The sequence below is a fragment of the Priapulus caudatus genome, unplaced genomic scaffold (genome assembly GCF_000485595.1).
Source record: "Priapulus caudatus unplaced genomic scaffold, Priapulus_caudatus-5.0.1 Scaffold334, whole genome shotgun sequence".
Lineage (NCBI taxonomy): Eukaryota > Metazoa > Priapulida > Priapulimorpha > Priapulimorphida > Priapulidae > Priapulus > Priapulus caudatus.
Window position 1 is genome coordinate 110,312 of NW_014577395.1, and position 21,131 is coordinate 131,442.

The 21,131-nt window shown below is 40.2% G+C and overlaps 1 protein-coding gene across 1 annotated transcript; it reads right to left on the minus strand.

Annotated features, from left to right (window-relative positions):
• Positions 1 to 2,756: 2,756 nt before the first annotated feature.
• On the minus strand, positions 2,757 to 17,664 carry LOC106809186 (ubiquitin carboxyl-terminal hydrolase 14-like). The gene is made up of 14 exons (XM_014812179.1): positions 17,485 to 17,664; positions 11,590 to 11,708; positions 11,339 to 11,398; positions 11,111 to 11,215; positions 10,780 to 10,883; positions 9,777 to 9,960; positions 8,831 to 8,973; positions 8,573 to 8,655; positions 6,491 to 6,522; positions 6,181 to 6,339; positions 5,580 to 5,708; positions 5,163 to 5,250; positions 4,160 to 4,342; positions 2,757 to 3,487 (listed from the first exon to the last, which is right to left on the minus strand). Exons 1-14 carry the CDS (start codon positions 17,498 to 17,500, stop codon positions 3,423 to 3,425), a joined length of 1,470 nt encoding a protein of 489 aa, XP_014667665.1. The 5' UTR covers positions 17,501 to 17,664; the 3' UTR covers positions 2,757 to 3,422.
• Between the last annotated feature and the right edge of the window lie 3,467 nt (positions 17,665 to 21,131).

Consider the following 21,131-nt stretch of genomic DNA (forward strand, 5'->3'; position numbering starts at 1 on the left):
GGTGGTGTGGCTCGCAGGCGAGACTTGGCACGCTGGAGCTGCTGCTGATGCGCGTGAGCGTTGCGTGGTGTGGGGGGCATACAGCTGTATGCCGGTATGCCGGCCCTGTCAAGTTATCTCCGCCGAGTGTTGCGTCGATTGTCAATCTCCCTCGTGCCACACCGCCTGGCCCGATCGAGAGCAAGCTGTGAGTTAGTAGCTGCCTCGTTTGCTTTAAATTCGGTGCTGGAACAATCGAGTTTAGCTGGCAACAGAATGGAAAATCGTGTTGTACGTTTTAGTCTGTAGGTTCCGGATTGCGGGTGTATACGAGGAAACGATTTCGCACGATGCTAGGCGAATGTACTGTGTACGATTTGAGCTCAAGTTGGATGAGTTACGAGTAGTAAATCGTAGGTATTAATTATAAGGCTAGTAAATGACGAATTTCCCTTGTTTATTGAAGTCACACTCCTTCCCTATTATCTACTCCTGATGTATACATATATAATATGAAATCGATTATCAGATGATACCAAAGTAAGTTATTTATATTAGTAATATTGTAGTGATGAATTTCTACTGGTATTGGTGATACCTTTAGTTGGATACTGACCCATGTGTTATTGTTCCCCTGTTATATGTTTACTTCAACATGTGGATGAAATTATTACAGTAACAGTACAGTCCTCCTTAAACCTGGAGATATATAAACAAAATTGAGATGGTTTTAAAATAAGACTATATCATACTTCCATGAATAAATATATACAGGGCATGAAATTAGCCAAAATGTGAACAGGCCCACCCTAAATTTTAAACAGGACCTTAGACAAATTGAACAGGCCCTTACAAGTTTGAACAGGCCTTAACAAGTTTGAACGGGCCCTTTCAAGTTTGAACAGGACCTTAATTTTGTTCAATTTATTCCATAAGTATTAGCTTTGTGTTTATTTCAGTATTTCATTGCTATCAGTGGAGTTCTACTTGTTTGACAGCAATGGCTGGAACATGATTTACTTCTTAGTAGTCACTAAGTAAAAACTAGTTAGGAAATTGGTAAATATTGTTGATCTAAAGGCAAGATAGGCAAAATTTTGAATAGGCCAAGTGGCAAGTGGACTGATTATATGGGGAGTTGAACCGGCGGCCGCCGGCAAAATTAGCGCCATTTTATATATATATACTGTACTACACATTTGTTCCTGACATTACTGTATTTCTGTATTTTGTATTGCAGTGATTATTGTAGTTTTTTGTTTGCATTTTTGATAATAACCGTATTTACTTTAGTCCTCAAATTCAGTCACTACTAGAACGAATTTGCTGATAGCTATGAACATTCACATGTTAAACTAATAGTAATGTAATCATTGTATCCCCCGAATGAAGTTCGTGGGGATACTATGGGTTTGGCATCGTCGCGCCGCCGCTGCAGAGATTTCCTTGTGAACGTTCTACCGGCTGCAGTTCTTCTCGGATCATCTTCATGGAGGTGCGTTATCGTAAAGCCAAGACGCCTATCGTTTTTGGTGTGGGCGGAGTCATCGTTGCCATGGTAAAATATTCTGGAACCTGTAACTTCTGCACTTTTTACCCGATTGTCATGAAATTTATATTTGTATTAAAATTTATATTAAAATTTATATTAAAATTTCAATTTTAAATTTTAAAAATAAAATTTCAATTTTAAAATAAAAATAAAAATTTAATATTTGTATTTAAATTTATATTTAAATTTATGATTGTCATCAAATATATATATATATATATAGGACATGTTATATCGGCCCTGTGTGCCAAATTCCATGACAATCGGGTAAAAACAGCACAAGTTACAGGTTCTACAATATATTTCCACAAAAATGTTGTTACCATGGCAACGATGACTCCGCCCACACCAAAAACGATTGGCGTCTTCGCTTTACCATAACGCACCTTCATGCCAAATTTGAAGATGATCCGAGATCGGGTAAAAACTGCCCACCAGGTCACTGCGACCTTTACTTCACCTTTACATAGATCTTGATCATATTTCTCTTCCGCTCTCTAACTCAGCCCCTAATTGACCTAGCGCGACCAAACTTGGTATGCTTACACATCTTGGGGGAGAAGGTCTGTCGCATACCAAAACCATCGCTGCCCTTGACCTTAGTTTGACCTTCACCGTCGACTTACATTTCCTCTTCGGCCTCCTAGGGTAACCAGATTCCATATACTTGCACATCTGAGGCACACCAGTTGTCTAACAAACCTTTGTCTTTGTGACTTATTTAACTTTACCTGCCTTCTACATCCTTACAGAGATATTCCATTCATACTAGATCACGGGGGATACATGTAGTTGGCGACAACTGCTCGTTTCTAGTTTTAAGACGTTAGTGATACTTACAGTCGCTATGGTTTGTCATTTTCAATAGTTAATTTTTACAGTAGCAGAACACATCTAGTATTACTAGCAAGTATATTCCATTACATAATTATTTTGATATAAGTCATGAGTAGCTTTGGTGATGTACGTGCCAATTCTTATTGGTTACGCAGTTCATAATGGCATGGCTATTATGATATATGAAACTATATTAGAACAAGTACCAATGTTTCATGTCAACATTATTGGCATTCAATGTTATCGTGATGTGCTCTCTCTATCGAAAACCCAGTTGTTGTGTAAATAAGAAACGATTGTCCTGCCTGTTTACACGCCATTTTTCTAAGAGATACTACAATTTTTGTGTGTGTACATAGGTAGAAAATTAAATTGCAGCTAAACTTGCTTATGTCTAATACATTTTATTCTTGCAAATACAAGAAAGCAGGCAACTATAGCTACCAAACTGTTTGTTCCAAGTAGCTTCAAATATTTGTACTGTGGGTAGAAATTCTGTGAATTTGAACAACTTGGCATATACATGCAGATAAAATTGGGCTTCGTTAATGCCATTTTAATTTAAAATTAAAATCGATTGATCAATTGGCACTGATGCAATGGTGACATATCAACTGGGTAGTCGTGACGATATCAGGAACAGCAATTATCATGCATGTTAAAATACCAGGAGAGTCTGTGCATGTACGATAGCAATGTTTCCAGTCCAAGCAATTGCAAGTTAACATTTGCACAGATTCCGTAATTTTACATCACAGGCATAACAGATATTATATAACACCAATATCTGTCACAGATACCAGTGAAAAATTCTGCCGATTTTCATCACTGCTACTTATGACAACCACCATAGTTTATAATACATACAACACAGAGAAATGTATTTGAAATGTTTTCACCTTTTAGCTAAAATGTACTTGGATTTCATTGGTAAGGCAAATGAAACACACGTCTTGTATGACAACTAAATACAAAATCGCTGACATTTGCATAGGTTGTCTTCCCCTATTAACAGACTTGCACAGCTTAGTACAATTTTACACACTTAGTAAGTTCATTCTTCCTCAACTTCCAGAATCCTCGGCCCATATAGTAGAACATAAGCTGTATGCCAATCACCTGCAATGGGAACACAGTTGGTAGAAAATGTGAGGTAGTGTAAATACTAGCATGTACTACTGTACTAGTGTAAATACTAAGTATCTGTGCTTACTTGTAGCAGTCACTATAGTCACAAATAAAACAATCAGAAGGATAACATATAAATAAATAATAGTTGTAAGTACAAACTTGGTCGAAACTGGAAACAAACTGCTAATCTTTTAAGCAATCCTAATTGCTCCTACCGTTCTCGCTTTTTTCCCCGACCACTACAATACTTACTGGTATTGCTTGCGTAACAGCAAGTGTCTAAATTAAGGCTAACTGGCTAATAGTCTTAGAACACTTTACATCGTTATTTTCACAAAAATACACAACACTTGAATTCTGTTTGTTTACATGGTGTTGACACGGTTACATGATGATGCCACTTGTTTCTCGTGAGACCCTACCCCTGTACTTTGATATGGCAACTTGAATTAGGCAATAGAGATATTGTTTCATGCATGCCATATTTTCAATTGTGTAACACTTCGTGACTAAGCAACATTGTTAGAACATCCCTATCACAACCATCATTGGGTCAAGCTGCCTGGAACCAGTAGGCAGATAGGCCAATTTCTGTCCGATTTACACTACTGAACAGTGGTTACATCTCCAACCATCCGTCTGTATTGCATGCAAACTCACCTCCTCCGGAAAGCTTCAAGATGTCCTCCTCTGAGACGGCAGACACGTTGTCGTCATCAAACATCGTCCATTCGCTCTTGCTTTTCCGCACCCAGGCGACGTAGTGACCGCTAGAGCTTGACCGTCCCTTGTGGGTCAGCACCGCCCGCAGTTCATAGTAGCCGCTGTTGTTGGAACCGACATCTGCGTAGCAATCGACATATCAGGCTCTGTGATCAGTGTGGTGTGCATCTTATAGGTCTGACCACAAACTATTTAAATTATTGGGCTCAGTTCATAAGCTTGGAATTAATAGATTTTAAGTATTAATTCTGTGCCAGAATGGTTCTGCAGTTCAGATACCACATTTATCTTGGTAGAAGAGACATAATACAGGCTTTCCAGCAGTCCTTGACAACATTTTAGGGCTACTTTTAGGGAGATATCAAGGTTTTTTTAGGGCTATTTTAGGAATTTTTAGGGATGAATCGAAACATTTTAGGGATAAAATAAGTCACTTACCTTTCATAAACATCAACGTGTTAACTTACAGATACAGTTCTATGTGGTATGTGTCCAGTCTACCAGCTATTCCTATCCTCCAAGTCCTCGATACGACTGTACATCATCAAGTTTCATGCAAATTAGGCATGTCTTGTACATCCAGCCAGGAACAGGGTCGTATAATCAGACACTGAAGCTTAGGAATCACTGGTAGACTAAGAGTCACAATACTTACTCTGTATAAAGATAACTAGAAAACATCCATTAGACATAATTACAAACCAAAAGTTCATCATCTCATCACCAAAAACTCCAAACATATGTGATTTTTTTTTTTTAGGAATTTGAATAAAATTTTAGCCCTTTTTGAGGAATTGCATACATTTTTAAAGTTTTTTTTAGGAATTTTAGGGCGAGCTCAAAATTTTAGGAATTTTTAGGAATTTTAGGGCCGCTGGAAAGCCTGATAATAGAACCGACACAGAACAATAACAATGAAATTACTAGCAGCAGCAACTACCATCTTCAAAGCTGTACGGCTCGCTTCGAGTCTTTTTCTCAACTTTGTCGACTTCCATAGTTTCTTCCTTGACCTCGCTCTTGTCTTTCTGTGAATGATAGACAACAAACGTCTACTGACAGCAGGGGCCATATCAAAGTGTGTTCCCAGCTAGACATGTCCCATAAATCCTAAGGCAGAACACTGGCAAGCTTAATGCCAACAGTGCCCAAAGAATGCTTTGCATTGCTCAAAAATTTGCAATGTACTTGTGAAAAGCATTGGAAGTAAATGAAATGTAAAACGTAAGCACGCTTGCTACATTTAGCGACCTTCACGTGTGGAGTAATGTCCAAATGGAAAATATATTCCTATTGGCATCTTGTCAATGCTTTGTCTCTGCGTTAAGTGGGGAATTGGAGGGTGGACTTGGTATACCTTGATTGCAGTTAGCTCTAGCTGCTTATCCTCTTGCTCTTTGAATCTGGTACGCAAGGGGATTAGCTTCTGCTGTAACTCCGGCGTGCACAGGTCAAACACGTCCAACATCATCGTAAATTTCACATCCTGAAACGACGAGACGCTTGTGAAAGCCCTTCTCAATCTTAGAAAAGCGCGACAAAGGCAGACCTCTGCACACGATATACGATCCAACCAGAATGCATCCTTTGCGGCCAAGTAGAAAAACCTTAAAGACTGTGCGACGGGAACCCAGATAGCTTGCCGAGTGCACATGTATGGTTGTCTTATTATTTATACCACATTGCATTAAGTTAATTGTGACAAAAAGCTAGCGGTGGCCAGCCCTACCGACCTAGTATGAGGTTAGGTGATTCTGCACACCGAACCCCACTATGCTGATAGGTTAGGAGCTGAAGTTAATATTTTATTACATTGAGAGAAATATAAGCCCATTTCTTATTGCTGCTCTACCAGGAACTTTGCCAATATTTCACAATAACATAGCTTTGGATACTTGCTTAAATATTTGATTATCGTTTTGTTTGAAATTATATATACACACAAATCTTATATATACCTTCAGTATTTTTGCATTTATAGCACCTTTCTCCTTATAGAAAAATCTCACAAACTGTATGGTGAGATAGCCTGGCAGCCGGCATATCTGTGATGTCTTGTGATATTCTGCATCTCTACCTAATACTGAAGACATCTTTGTGATATTCTCTTCCATCCTCTGTAAACATGAGGGTCACTTCATAAACCAATTGCCGGAACTTGAGACATCTTACAGGTTGCATTCATGAAGACACAGCACTTTAGAAAAATGTATCAGCAAGCAAAATATATGTAGTTAGTATGTTGAATAAAATACCAAAACAACTTACAGATTTTAAGCCGGTGTGAAGATATTTAACATCTGAGAAACAAAACAAAAAATTATCAGATGGACTTCTAGACGTACCCTTTTCAACTTGTTAATTACACTTCAATAAGTCTAGACAGTCTGCAGCCGGATATCCGCGCGAAGCGCGCAAACGCCGCGCCAGCGGTAACACTAATACGATTTCGCTGCACCTTCAACATCACCTTACACGGTTTACATATATAACGCAAGCACCAAATTCGCTGAATTGAGGAGTTCTGGCCATTGCACTACGGGTTTCACTACCCAGGTAGCAGGACATTTCCTAGAAATGCTCCTAATTCGAAGTTCGCTACTCGGCGCGCTTGGTTTCGTGTAAAAAACGCAGTTGAACTTTGTTGTTTGTTTGTTTTCGTTGATCAGTGTAGTACATATGGCGTGCGATAGACGGCGCAACGAACGCCGAGGCTATAGGCATAGTAGACTGGTACCCGTTCGCCACCTTTACTCCGGCATATCGCTACACTCACGTAGTGTAGCGTGTGGAACTGTCGACCGGGTACCAGTCTATATGCACATGGATTGATAGCATGGCGTCTATGTTGTAACCATGGAAAAGTTTCTTATTGTTCGTCGTTTGATTCGTTAAATAATGACGAGCCGCAACTGAAATTTTTCTCATCGGAAGGTCATCTAATTAAAAGGAAAGTCGAATTTTGTTATGGGCAGACTAACGACTATAAATAAGTATGTAACAAACGTAGATGCAGCTTTACAAATTTGTTTACATACCGGGCGGTGGTCGGTAGCCGTGTTATGTTGAATCTATCATCTTGCAGTGCAGCCTTGATCTTGCAGTGCAGACTTGCAGTTATACACTGATATGTACAGTCTTGTCGGTTTATTTACATTACTATCATAGTGACGGGAAGTTGTACTTGCAAGTAGTTGTAGTGTACGGCAGTTGCTGTATACTGATCCATAGACTGATAGCTAAGGTTAGTAAGGCTGAGAGGGTCTATGTCCCCCGGGGTACTGCAGGAACGTACCCTGGTACTATCTAATAGTAATATGCCGAACCGTAGTGTACCTCGTCTACTCCACTAACGAGTCTATGGAGTCGCCTACGCCTACTCCCTAACCCAAACCCGAACCCTAATCCTAACCCTAACCCTAATCCTAACCCTAACTATATCAAATATAGTGACCAGGGTACGTTCCGGTATACCGGACCGTACCCAGGGTACGTTCCGGCAGTACCCTGGGGGACATAGACCCTATGAGCGTTAGTAAGTGTACTGGGACCGTAAATTAACCCACTAATTCATAATGGCTCATGTAATACAGAAATGAATAAACCCTGAATGTTCCAATTATATTTATATACAGGTTATTTTTACTGCCTATAGCCTAGAGTCCTAACATATAATACGATGTATTGCGATGTATGTGTTTGTGCGCCTTTGTGCATGTATTGCTACGTGTTCTCGGCTTAGCTTAGTCACTCTATGGGTAATCGAGGTGGGAGCGAGTCCCAGTCTATATAGCCTTTGTCCTTGCAGCCATTTCCATTACTGGGCAAGGTTCGCGAACGCGAGAATTTCGTTAGTCTTTCTGTGATTTCGCGTCACACAGCTCGGTTACGAACAGAGACATTATGTTTTTATAACAAGTGAACACTGTTCACGTCCCAAATGTCTACCCTCTGTGTCCCCCACTAAAATTGCGGACTGTTCGCTTGCAGCTATGGATCCGTGCGCCGGCCAATGGATTCGGCGCACGGATCCATAGCTGCCAGCGCTGCATACTGTCGTAGGACGTTCCCGCGGTCGCGTGCGCCTTGCCGCGGAACTGCGCGCAAGATCTGCGCTTAGCGCTTCGGATCAACACATCCTTTCGGCAACGCTTCTCTAGTATCCCGTCTCATCTGGATTTGTGCCATATTCTATACATTTATGTAAACCCATTAAATGTTTTCAACACGTCTTAAATGTATGATGCAGCCTAATGAACCATGATTCTTAAAAGCGTTGTGCTTTCTGGCAGAACTCTATATTCTCCATTACCGTTAGCATGCACATATCTACAATTGCTAGCCGATTACCTTGACTGATAAAGCAGCTGAGCTGGAAGAAATCTTCATTGGAAGTTGTGGGCTGCTCCTCGTCGCATTCAACACATTTTAATCTGTACAGCTATTAAGTTATATATGTTCACAACTGCTCATAACTTCACACCTTACCCGTAATCACTAAAGAGTTATCTATAAACGACTACCACCATTCACTGAGAACAGGCGTATGGAAGTGCAGTCGTACGACATGTAAAACGTCACAGAGATAATCAATGCATTAAAGGATACACACTCTCCAACTTCCCACCGAAGTAATGGTCCATGAAAGCTGGCGGTGACGCTGCCGCCACCAACGTACCGTCTGCTGCTGCTGTGAGTGGAACCTGCTGCTGAAGCACCCTTACCATCTCTGTCCAGCACTCATTTGCATCCTACAACAGGGTGCGAAATTAACGCGAGTCCGGAGTCAAATGCTCCCTGATTTACTGCCGGACTCCCTGATTTGACATATGCAGGTGTCCGTGTGACTCCCTGTAAAGTTCTGCTATACTAACTAGTTCGTTCCAGAGCACGTCCTCGTGGAATAACCGTATTTTTTCAGCAAATCTTTAATTTTGAACTTCAGACTACGAACTCCCTCATTTTGCCGCAGAGTCCCTCTTTTTCACGGCAGGGAATCCGTTGGACAACCTTGTTCAAAAGGTAATTTCTACCCCTGCTATAACACCAAGAAGCAACGTGACAGTGAACGCGGCACTTCCTATGCAGTCCCGCTCAGGCGCTCACACTAGGAACTTTATAAAGTGAGCAAGCGTTGCTTAGTACACATCTTCTGATAGGCCTAAAAATATTCAGAACTAGGTATAATGGGTCATATAAAATATCACCCCCATTCTCTAGTGCCACCTCTTTGACCGTATATGAACATAATCAGGAGTTAATTATGACATCATTAATCCATAAGATGATGTGACTCGTACACCATATGCATATGTGATGTCTTTCACACGAGATAGAACATTACTACTATTAATTAAGGAGAACGGGCAAGGGGTTACAAAATACCAAATGTTTGCTAGAAGGAAAATGGCGAAGAATTCATGGCATTGGAACAAGTCTGATGTCCACTGTGCATAACCCAGTTAAAATCAGAAGAATAGTAAAGCAGGTATCTCGGCTTTCATCAATCTTCGGTATTACGTGATTCAGAGAGATGGCATGGTTACACACATACCTGCTGCTGGAATCCTCCATGCTCGGATTTTTCGGCGAACCGCGGAAATGCCAGATGCATGAAGTGCAGAAGAACTATCGGTGGCAGATCCTGAGACGTCTTCTCCAGTGTATCGAACAGATCCTTCAGCGACGCCGTTATAGATGCGGCTGGGTTGCTAGCGTCTGCAGGCCTGCCTTGATACCTGTGCATGGGATCATATATATTGTATCAATGTATCAATGTGGCAATTGTATATATATATAATATGATATATATATATATATACATATCAGGAGTAAATAGTCTCAAAGGAGGTTGACACATATTTTCCTGCATTTTTATCGATTTTCCACGTTAAATTTTGGCACAAATAAAAACAAATATGTATATGTTCTTGTGATTATTTCGTATGTTTATTATTCGCGCATCTTGAACTGAAATCAGTTTCTAGCACTTTACTGTCATATTGCTGTAAAGTGTGTTCAAACACAGGGTTGATTCAGAGGCTTTTCGGCATGTTGTCATAGCTATATAGGCGTATTTTGTTGAGGGAGCTGTGGGAATATGCTGCCCTCCCTATGCAACATCAGTGGACATATTAAGTGATGGTGACCAATAAAGAATTATAAGTTAACAATTATTAGCCACATGCAATGCACTCCCGATTTATGGTTTTACTACAAACACAACATGACAGCCAGTTTAAAAACACACCACTGCAATATTAGTATGACATTGCATACATGTGTATTTGCATAATTAATTATTAAATTTAAGTACTAAATTAATTTAAACACTCAAGTGAGATATAACCACTATGCATTGGATATTGCTGTTAGGTTGGTCAAGCAAATTCGGTTTGCACGCTGTGCATGCAACTTCAACTACTAAGCTAGCTAGTGTCCACTTTGTAGCATATCATCACTAAGTATATTGTATTCAGGATGAATAATTGCAATGCTGATTAGCTATAGTTATCTATTAATCACACCAGACAGATGTGTCAATTCTAGTATCCTACCTTTTTAGTGCATCTCTCAGTTCGGGTACGGAGTGCAAGCACTGTACAGTGGCATTCATATAACAGGTGTTCCCGAGGTTGTTTAGCCCAGCTGGAAGGGACAGCTGCAAATGTGGCACACCAACATCAATACCACACGTATTCCTACCACTAGCTACTTTGCCACATAATTACAGTTCTTTCATAACTACCTATACTATACTATATATATGTTACTCCACATTCATCATCACTTATCAGCAAACAATTATGTTCTATGGGGTTCTACTGCAAATACACTAGATATCATCTTGACCATTGATATGTTAAAATATTATGCGGTTTTACATACAGCAGATGCCAGCTGAGTTTCAGACATATCCTCTACAAACTTGGGCTTTTCCCTAGGCTCTGTAGGTAGTTCTCCTGCACTGCCCATCATCAGAAATAAAGTGCCCTGGAAACAATAATAGTGAAGCTTGCAATATATGTATCTGAGAAAGACTGCTTTGATACGATACTTGTCACATGATAAGGTTTATGATCAAATTTGATAACATTTGACATTCATAACGCTTACATCTTTTATTTTCAAATTTCCCCAGTCGTCATCCTTCAGGACAGCTCCTTTCAACATCACCTATAGTAAACAAAAATAAGAATGCATTTGTATCGATCACTACTGCAGTACATCCACATTTAATAATTTTGATCATAACTCACAAACATATATTAATTCTATTATAAATTTGCTCATATCACACATTTACCGAATAGAATTTATTATGCACATATATGCACCCATTTAAACATTTTTAGTGTAAACCAAACCTTCTGCCGGTCTGGCTCCACACCAGACAGGGCAAACATCTGTGCTTTGAACAAAACTGGAGGCTCATCCATGTTGCACTCAACATCTTCAAATTTTTCTTTCCCCCACTTAACCTTCACTGAAATAATGCATATAAATAGAAATTATAAACACTTATTTCTACAAGTTGCCAAAAGTAACTAGTAGGGTGACATTTAATTCATAGCATAAAAGGAAAAACTGAAAATAATGCCATGCAACATGCAAGTTTAGACATCAAAATATTTAGAATAGTTTCAATTTCTGCAGTCACAGCCTTGCACAAAACTTCAAGTACTGGTAGTAGGCGGTACCCAAATAGTTAATCAAAGGTGTGGATGTTTGAAACGTCGTAATAAATCAAAGCCATATGTGTCAACCCAAAAAAAAAGACAGTATAGTTGCAGGGCCGTAGTGGCCGCCACGGCAATTTGAAAAAAAAAATTATGCAGGGAACCAAGGAGCAACATATACCAAGGAGATGAAACCCCGAGGGGGGGGAGGGGGGCACTCACCCCACATTATGGTAGGTATGTGCCACTGCAAAGTCAAAAATGGGGGGGGGGGCTCCAGGGCCGTATCCAGAGGTTTGGCAGAGGGGGGTTACCAAAATGGCGATGCGAAGCTTCGCCCGACGCCGCGAAGCGGTGAGTGGGGGAGAGTGCCGGCCAATTTTTTTTGGGTTTTTTAAACATGCTAGATGTTATTTCCTGGCATCTAGTTCACTTCAATTGTTTGGTTAATTCATACAAAAACAGTGTATATCACCATAACAATATTAACATCAATAAAATAAAATTGAGATTTGTAACAAAACTCGTCTCTGCGGTTGCGGAATTAGACTAATTATTCTCTCGTTGTGGTGATCCATCCAATCTAGATACTAGGATGATGACCTGTGACTCTGAAAATTATAGTGTTAACTAAAACGTGTTAGCAGTAGTAGAGTGTTTCAGTAGTTTACAAACCATCAATGAGTTCTTTATCTTAAAAAAACAGTTATAATTACATTTGTTAATGGTTACACAAAAAGTAACTTTTATACCATTACAATTTCGACTAGTTAACGACACTGTTACAGGCCGTAGCCAGCTTTAGTATGCGGGGGAGGGGTTCGTTTTCAATGTTGGCATTTGCTAGCAGGGCGTGTACAGGACTTGCTACAGGGGGGGGGGGTCGAAACTCGTTAACCCAAAGTTGTTCACGCGAGGGTTGGGCCTGACCCGCCCGACAGGTCGCATGCAGCACGCGTGCCTACCGACCCCCCCGCCCCCTACGCGGGCCCTCCGCCCCCCCGAAATTTTTAAAACATTTAGACGCCCTCAGAATGCGGTTTCTGCCGCGAGCAAGGGGGGTTCGGACTCCCTGGACCCCCCCCACCCTGCTAACGCCCGCTGCTCAGGCGCGAGCGACCAGACACGGAGCACGCGACGAGCGGGGGAGGGTATGGAGGGGGTGTTCACTGTTCACCCTCCCGCACGATGCGAGATTTTGCAATTATTACACTAAAATGAGCGACCTGAGGTGAAATTTCTTTGCAAATTTTCAAAAAAATAGTTTTTGCTTGGGGGCTCGGCGTGGCGGGGGATTCGTTCGAAACCCCCGACCCCCCTGACTACGGCCTTGTGTTATACCCACTAGTATCACAATACTTGTATTTGTATAGATCCATGTAACGTAGTAAGGACCGAGTAAACAACTGTAGGTCCAAACATGTTACTAGGTTTAAAATATACTTTTGTTTTTTTATCAACAAGGGCGGGTTACAGAAACCAAATAACCTCCCCGCTGGGTACTGGCCCCTGGGCTCTGGAAATTAATCAGACGCTAAATGGGCTCCTGAACTAATGTTTTGTTGAATGTGGTATGCTCTGGAACTGGCTATGTTCGAAGATGGGGGTCTCCAGGAACTAGGATTTCGTTTGAAAGTTCAATCAGGCGTCATAGTTAAGGACCCATGTTGAAATTAAGGACTTATAAGCACCCTTTCTGGAGCCAAAATAAGCACTTTTTTACACGATTTTGATAATCAACCAACTACTAAAGTACACTAATAATATTTATATACACAATTGCACAGCAGATTTAATTATTCCGTATTATATATACAAACAATTCTTACTCTAACTTCGAGAACAGTTATAAAACAATTTATACTGAAATAAATTTAGTGTTGAAAAATAAGGACTTTGAGTACTTTTTAAAGATTTCAACAACAAAAATAAGTACTATAAGGGCCCTTATTTATTTTGGCAAAATAAGTACTTTATAAAGACTTTGGAAGACCGCTTACGAGAGTCCTGTCAATGGCTATGACGACTGGACACGTTTAAAAGAGGGGGTCATCCGAACTGTGGGCCGGAACAGTGATTGCCTTTAAAATATTGCTGTACACTTGAACCAATAATTGTTGTATATTAGCTTAGAGGAGAAAAAACATGACCCGGAGAGAGATGTGAACCACGCACGCGCACGCGCACGCGCACTGCGCACGCACACGCACAACACACACACACACACAGGACAACACACGCACGCACGCGCAGATACAACACACACACGTTGCATGCATGCCTTGACGGCCGGCTTCAACGTATCTGAGTACGATGCATCTGGAACAGAAATATTAAAAACTAGGGTCTCCGGAACGCAACAATGTAAGATTCTGCATGGTAACTAAACTTAATGCTCTGAACGAGATATCTAAAAATGCAATGCACTGGAACGGAAGTTTAGGGTTAAGGTTGAAAATGGCGCGTCTCTCGCAGCCACATACCTACCATGCAATATATATGAGTGGCCCCCCCTCCGACCCAGCACGACCCAGTTAAGACTTAACAATGCAATGGTCATATTAGACAAGGTAGATGAACAAAATGTAATTTCAGAATTTGTAAGTTGGCATCCAGGCAGAAAAGATAAAATTGGAATAAATAAACAAGTGCCGCGGAGCGACAGCGCTCATCTAACGTCTACTGCGTGACTCTGTGGGTGGAGTGGTGGGATTCTAGTAAACCCTGTTAGTCCCAAATGTGTTCACATACACACCGAAACATGGAATGCCACAGGATGGTATTAGGAACCTTCTCAAAGGAATGTTCATTGGTATCATTATGAAAGTTGCCACGAGATGGCACGACGTTTAAGTGTCTTCAGATTAAAGATGGAAGCTCCCATCGTACGTAGTAGCAACAACTATTTGCAAGACAGAATAGGTAAGCACTCATCCATTTACCTACGCAAGCCTACAGGCTGCAATAGACAAGCTGCCACCTGTAACCAATTAACGCAGGCAAAAACTACACAGTACAATAACACATGCACTGGCAGTAGCCACTGGCAGTGGCATACGTTACATGTAACATAACTGACAGTACAAAATGCCATAGAAATTATACGATTTAAGGAGCATAAACCTTCTTTAACCAAATTTAGCTTTTGAAATTTCAATGTGACGTAAGCCTCATACATCCAGGCATGTATAGATTCTACTAGCAAACCGCGCAGTCAAATTCTTTCTAACAGACAGTCACAAATCCTGTTTAACCCTCTCTGAGGGTCAAAAGGTTATCGTGACACTTACTCTTCGCATGTCAGCAGAAAGTAGATTTCATGGTCCTTTCAATAATGCCATAAAAATGCTAGGTCACCGCTGAAACAAAAAAGTTTTCAATCGCTCCGTCACACCATGTCCTCAGAAATGTCTAAATCTGCCCTGGCCCATTGACCTTGACCTGTGACCTCCCAATTTCGGCACAGTGAATGGCTTTTCCACCATGATGCCTATACACCGACTATCACGAGCTAGGTCGAAGCCGTTTAGATTTGTGCCCGCAATTCTGCATTTCCTCCCTATACCTTAAGTTAAGGATGAATGTTCCACCTCTTTTTACACCTCTTGACCTTTGACCTTTGACCCCAGCCTTCACATCCCAACTCGTTTTTGGATTAGCCCCCCACGTCCCGAATATCGTGACCGTACGTCGGAGCGGTTAAGATTTGTGCCCAACTCGTTGACGGACGACGCTCGGACGGACGGAACGGACGCGTACGGTACGGACGATTCATGCATTCTACAAGCTGCATCTGACTATTCAGAGTGACGTAAAAAATAAAATGACAAGTTATCTGACTGGACTGTCTTGTATTACTATTAATACTGATCAATTAGAGGTGTTATATCATGTGCTCTAAGATTTGGAATGTGTATTTAATCATAACAATGTGCCTATTCAAATTCAAACTTCAAAACATACAGAGTGTACATAGTGAAAGTATAAATGCAGATAGAAAATAGGCTTATTTTTCATAATTATGTACTGATAGTATGTACAATTTTGTAAATAATGTTTATTAGTTATCATACTCATAATATATATTTTAGATACTTTAGTCAAAAACATCAGCTTTAGCTACATTCCTCTTTGAAATTTACAAATTTGACCTTTTAAAGATCAGAATTGGTTGCTTTCAACATAGCCTGAAAATGCAGGAAATGCCATTTCAAAATTTTTCTGGGGGAGTACCCCAGACCCCCTGCATCGGCTATATATTTCTGCAGTGGCCCTTTTTGGGAGGCCACTACGGCCCCAAGTTGTCACTGCAGTGTTGCAGGGTCAGTAGCTGCGATTTTCTCACCAACTGTTATTGTCCGATTGCATGGTCAGTCATTATACTTGTACTAAGGCTGATAGGGTCTATGTCCCCCAGGGTACTGCCGGAACGTACCCTGGTAACTATCTGACATGCCGGACCGTACTCGCTTACTCCTACCGTACTCTGACTGTCCCTGTTCCGCCACTACTCATGTAGCAAAATTTGAAATATACATACAGACCTGTATGATATCTTTATAAAGTTGGATTGGAGTATGAAACTGTGAAACCAAGAAGAAATTTCAACCTAGATATACACTGATGCTTGCAATCCTTTTGCAAATATTGCGATGATTGGGAATGCGTTTTCCATTCGCAATGTTTACGACATTTTCGCGCATTTTCGCGCGAGATTTTTGAAAGATGGCTCCAAGTGTTGTGGTGGAACAGGAAAATTTGTATGATTATCTTAATGGGTTGGAAACGTATAGATTCGCTGACACTAGACGGGAGACACTAGACTAGACGGGAGGTGAAATGTAACAGAGTAACGGACAGGGTTACGAATATTTTGCGGGAACGGACCGGAAACAAGGAACAGGAGCATAAAGCGGCGCGTTTCCTGCCAACAAGCGGTATGTATTACAACATCGGCTGAAAGTCAGGGTACGGTTTGGAGTAGGCGAGGTACGCGTACGGTGCGGCATATTAGATAGTTACCAGGGTACGTTCCGGTATACCGGACCGTACCCAGGGTACGCTCCGGCAGTAACCTGGGGGACATACCCTATCAGCTGTACTAAGCTGCAGCTGCTGTCTTGGTATTTATGGTTTACTTTGAGGTAAACACAATGAAATACACCCATTATTTAATAGCCATTATTCATTCAATATTCACCAATCAATGACAATGCCAAGGCAATGGATCATGAAATCATATCTATCCTTGAACCAACAATAGGCCTATTGAGTATTGTCCATTGAATAATAATAATATATTATTATTAATTATAATAATATATGAATTTCGAAGTAAAAATGATTTTTTGAATTGGCAAAGAACTAATACTAGTAGACTACTAGTATAATCACTCTTTGTCTTACTTCTAATATTTATTAATGACAGTTTCCGTGTTTCAGAAAGAAAGAAAGAAAGAAGAAACATCACATCAGAGTGTCTGAGTGACCACACCAGATAACGTGTCCTCCGACATTTCATTATTTGACCATGTCATTTGCAAACAGATTAGTGATGCCAAAAATGTAACCAACCATACAAACCTTTATATGATGGCATTTTGAAAGATTCACATGTAAAACAAATGTCTTGGCAAAACGTTTGCAAAAATGACAGTGCAGATTTCACACTAGTCGTAGTAGTAGCAGGAGTAGTAGTAGTATAGAGAGTTATTTATGCAACGTAAACTACTACGCACACGGACACCGGCGGCAGATGTTTGCAGCGCCACCAATCGGCAAAATATATTACGACAAAAAAGACTGTACGTGGAAATGCAATCAGAGCAATGCTCAAATATGACTCTTTGGCACCATCTCGCGTTAAAAAGAATTATAAAATGGATATGTGGATTAACTGTTGACACCATAAATACACTAAATATTATCAAGAGTACATAATAGAGATTATTATTATCTATATTATGTACTGTATGACTGTATACTGTACTGTATTATGTATCTGTATTATGTACTCTTGATATTATTTATGAGCGTATTTAAGTAATTTTTAGATGAATGGAAATAAGATATGTATAAGTAATATTATAATATGAGAAGTAAGAATAAGAAAATATATATATAAATAATGATAATAATGATTATGTTATGTATATTTATTTATTGATTATATTACTGACACATTATATTATATTTAATATTTAATGCATACTATATTATAGATACATAAATTACATAACATTATTATTAATACATTCATTATTTATAATATTACTAAAATACGCTTACTATATAATTTCATTACGTTATCTTACTTATTTCTATTTCCTATATTACCTAAATACGCTCACGTCTAGTGTATTTGTGGTGTCAACAGTTAATTCCATATATACGCACTTTATAATTATTTTTCAGGCGAGATGGCGCCAAAGAGTCATATTTCAGTATGGCATTAATTTTACCTTTTGCACTTACCATGGATATATACAACCCATATGTGTTGTATCTATCTATGCACTTATTAACGGTTATATTTTCCACTAATGTCTCTTCGCTATAAAATATTTGCATGATATCAAGAGCATATAAAGAAGGCTTATATGGCTTAGAAGGCTTAAAGAATGCCTTCTTTATATGCTCTTGATGATATATATATATACTAGAGGCTTGTGCAGGTACACGTGCGTGCGTGCGTGCGTGTGTACGTATACGTGCGTGCATGCATGCGTGCGTGCGTGTGCACGTACATGTGCGTGCATGAGTGTGTGCGTGCGTGTGCACGTACACGTGCGTGCGTGCGTGCGTGCGTGTGTACGTACACGTGCGTGCGTGCGTGTGATCTTACACGAGCGTGCGTGCGTGTGAACTTACACGAGCGTGCATGCGTGCGTGCGTCCGTGTGTGTGCACGTACACGTGCATGCGTGCGTGCGTGCGTGTGCAGGTACACGTGTGCATGTGTGCGTGCGTGCGTACGTGCGTGTGTGTGCTGGTACACGTGTGTGCGTGCGTGCATGCATGTGCACGTAGACGTGCGTGCGTGCGTGTGTGCGTGTGCACGTACACGTGCGTGCATGCGAGCGTGCGTGCGTGTGCACGTACACGTGCGTGCGTGCGTGCGTGCGTGTGTACGTACACGTGCGTGCGTGCGTGCGTACACGTGCGTGCGTGTGTACGTACACGTGCGTGCGTGCGTGCACTTGTATCGAACAATATCACGCATCTGCTTGCTGCCAACCGTTAAACTGCGCATGTGCTCATATGACGGCAATGTTTATAAACATGAAACATCGCCATAGTCAGCCGAAAACACAGAGACACGAGTCATACGAAACGTGTAAAAGTAAGGGATCCATTTCTGTTTTACGCGAATGACACGGCTTGTTGAACCAAATGAGAGAGTGGTAGTACCTTCGAAGTGGTAGAAGAAGAGAAAGAAGTAGTAGAAAAAGCGCAAAGGGACAAAGTGACAGCAGATTCAAACCAAAGGGACAATAATCTTGATCGAGCCATTGAAAACGTTACAAGATTAGGCCGTGTATCTAGAAAACCTAAGAGTTTTAGTTTTAAATTCTTGTAAACTGCGTGTTTCAATATGTACAGTTGTGTACTATGTATGTAGTTGCCTCGAGCCGGCCTCGACCCGAGTCCTCGAGTCCGAGTCCGAGTCCGAGTCCGAGTCATTGCACTCCGAGGCCAAGACCAAGGAAAACGGTCTAGACCGGCCTCGAGACCTACAACACTGGTGTGTGTGTGTGTGTGTGTGTGTGTGTGTGTGTGTGTGTGTGTGTGTGTGTGTGTGTGTGTGTGCAATAATGCTTTTGAAGAAAATATTCATTTTTTTAATGAATTTATTTATTTTATTTTATTAGCAGTTGTTTCGTTATATATCTTCATAAAATGCAGTTTCAAATCTCAATTATTGTGCGTACCGTACGCACGAAATAGAACTCTTTGTGAATGCCACCTAAATGCCTGTTTGTGCGTACGAACGCTGGTACGCACGATATTGTGCGTACGAACTGTTCTTGAATCCGGCCCCTGATCATAGAGATTCTTCATGATAGACAAAAACGCAAAACGTGTAAATTCAGAAAAATACTGATTTACTATGTATATACAGTCTACATTTAGAGCAACTATATATGGTCTGATATGACACACACTATTTCAAACAAACTATATGCTTCTATGACTCCACAAGAAAATTATTCTCATGACGATTAGGAATAAACAATTACAATGTTGTGATTATTTACTCATGGTATGATGCATATACATTCACTTATATATAACCGCATAACATTAGTAATTTCCATGGTTCATCCATAATAAATTATAATGCAACCTGCAAACTTAACCTAGAGATGGGAAAAGTAAGCATAAAACGGAATATGGTACCATGAACAGATGATAACAATGAAATATAATATCAACAACAAATAAAACTCTAACCGAATTGAGTAACAATCCCACTTATTTCATTTCGTTCTTTTACTTATCATTTAGTTATATTTTGCTACGCTCATCCAAACAACACTAGAATTTTCTACGCTTTGAGAAATGCATACTAGGCAATCACAAAATTAATGAATTAAATACAAAATGCTTCCTTCATTTGTGTCCACAACGTGTGATTCGCCTGATAAATTTGTGGCTTCTGCCTAGCCAGACCTATATTGAATAACTGCCACTGCATATGCTTACACACGGCCAAGTATTAACAAAATCACACTTTTTTGCATCAATATGATGCAAGGATGTAGAAACACGTGTATAAACACACGCACGCGCGCACACACTGAACACGCACGCACAGTGACACTGATAAATTCAACAAATATACATTCTATAAACTGTTTAACAAGCAACAAGATTTCTACATGATCAGAAAAGTTAGGAACTATACAGTAACATTATTTGACTAGACCCTCATATATAGCACTAGTATACACAACAACTGGTTAACAGGAGTGAATAAATACAAAGTTATGTTTTTATTGATGATATTGTAGATGTTATCATATCTCAAAAGAGTTTGCACGGTTAACACGACTTATATGTCATAATTAACAATGATTATATTTAATGTAAAATTAAATTTTTCAATGTTTAGTTTTCTAGAAAGAAAGTAGTCAAAATCAGAGGTAATTGGTATTATAGACTGGCATGATTATCATGTCAAGCAAGTGACATAATTTCAACAGTAGTGTGGTGCTCGTCCAGCAACAA

Coding starts and splice junctions, on each gene's coding strand:
- LOC106809186 (XM_014812179.1), bottom strand. Junction 9,961..10,779: donor CTGAGAGATGCACTAAAAAG/GTAGGATACTAG, acceptor TCCCATGCACAG/GTATCAAGGCAGGCCTGCAG. Junction 6,340..6,490: donor TTCACACCGGCTTAAAATCT/GTAAGTTGTTTT, acceptor TCATGTTTACAG/AGGATGGAAGAGAATATCAC.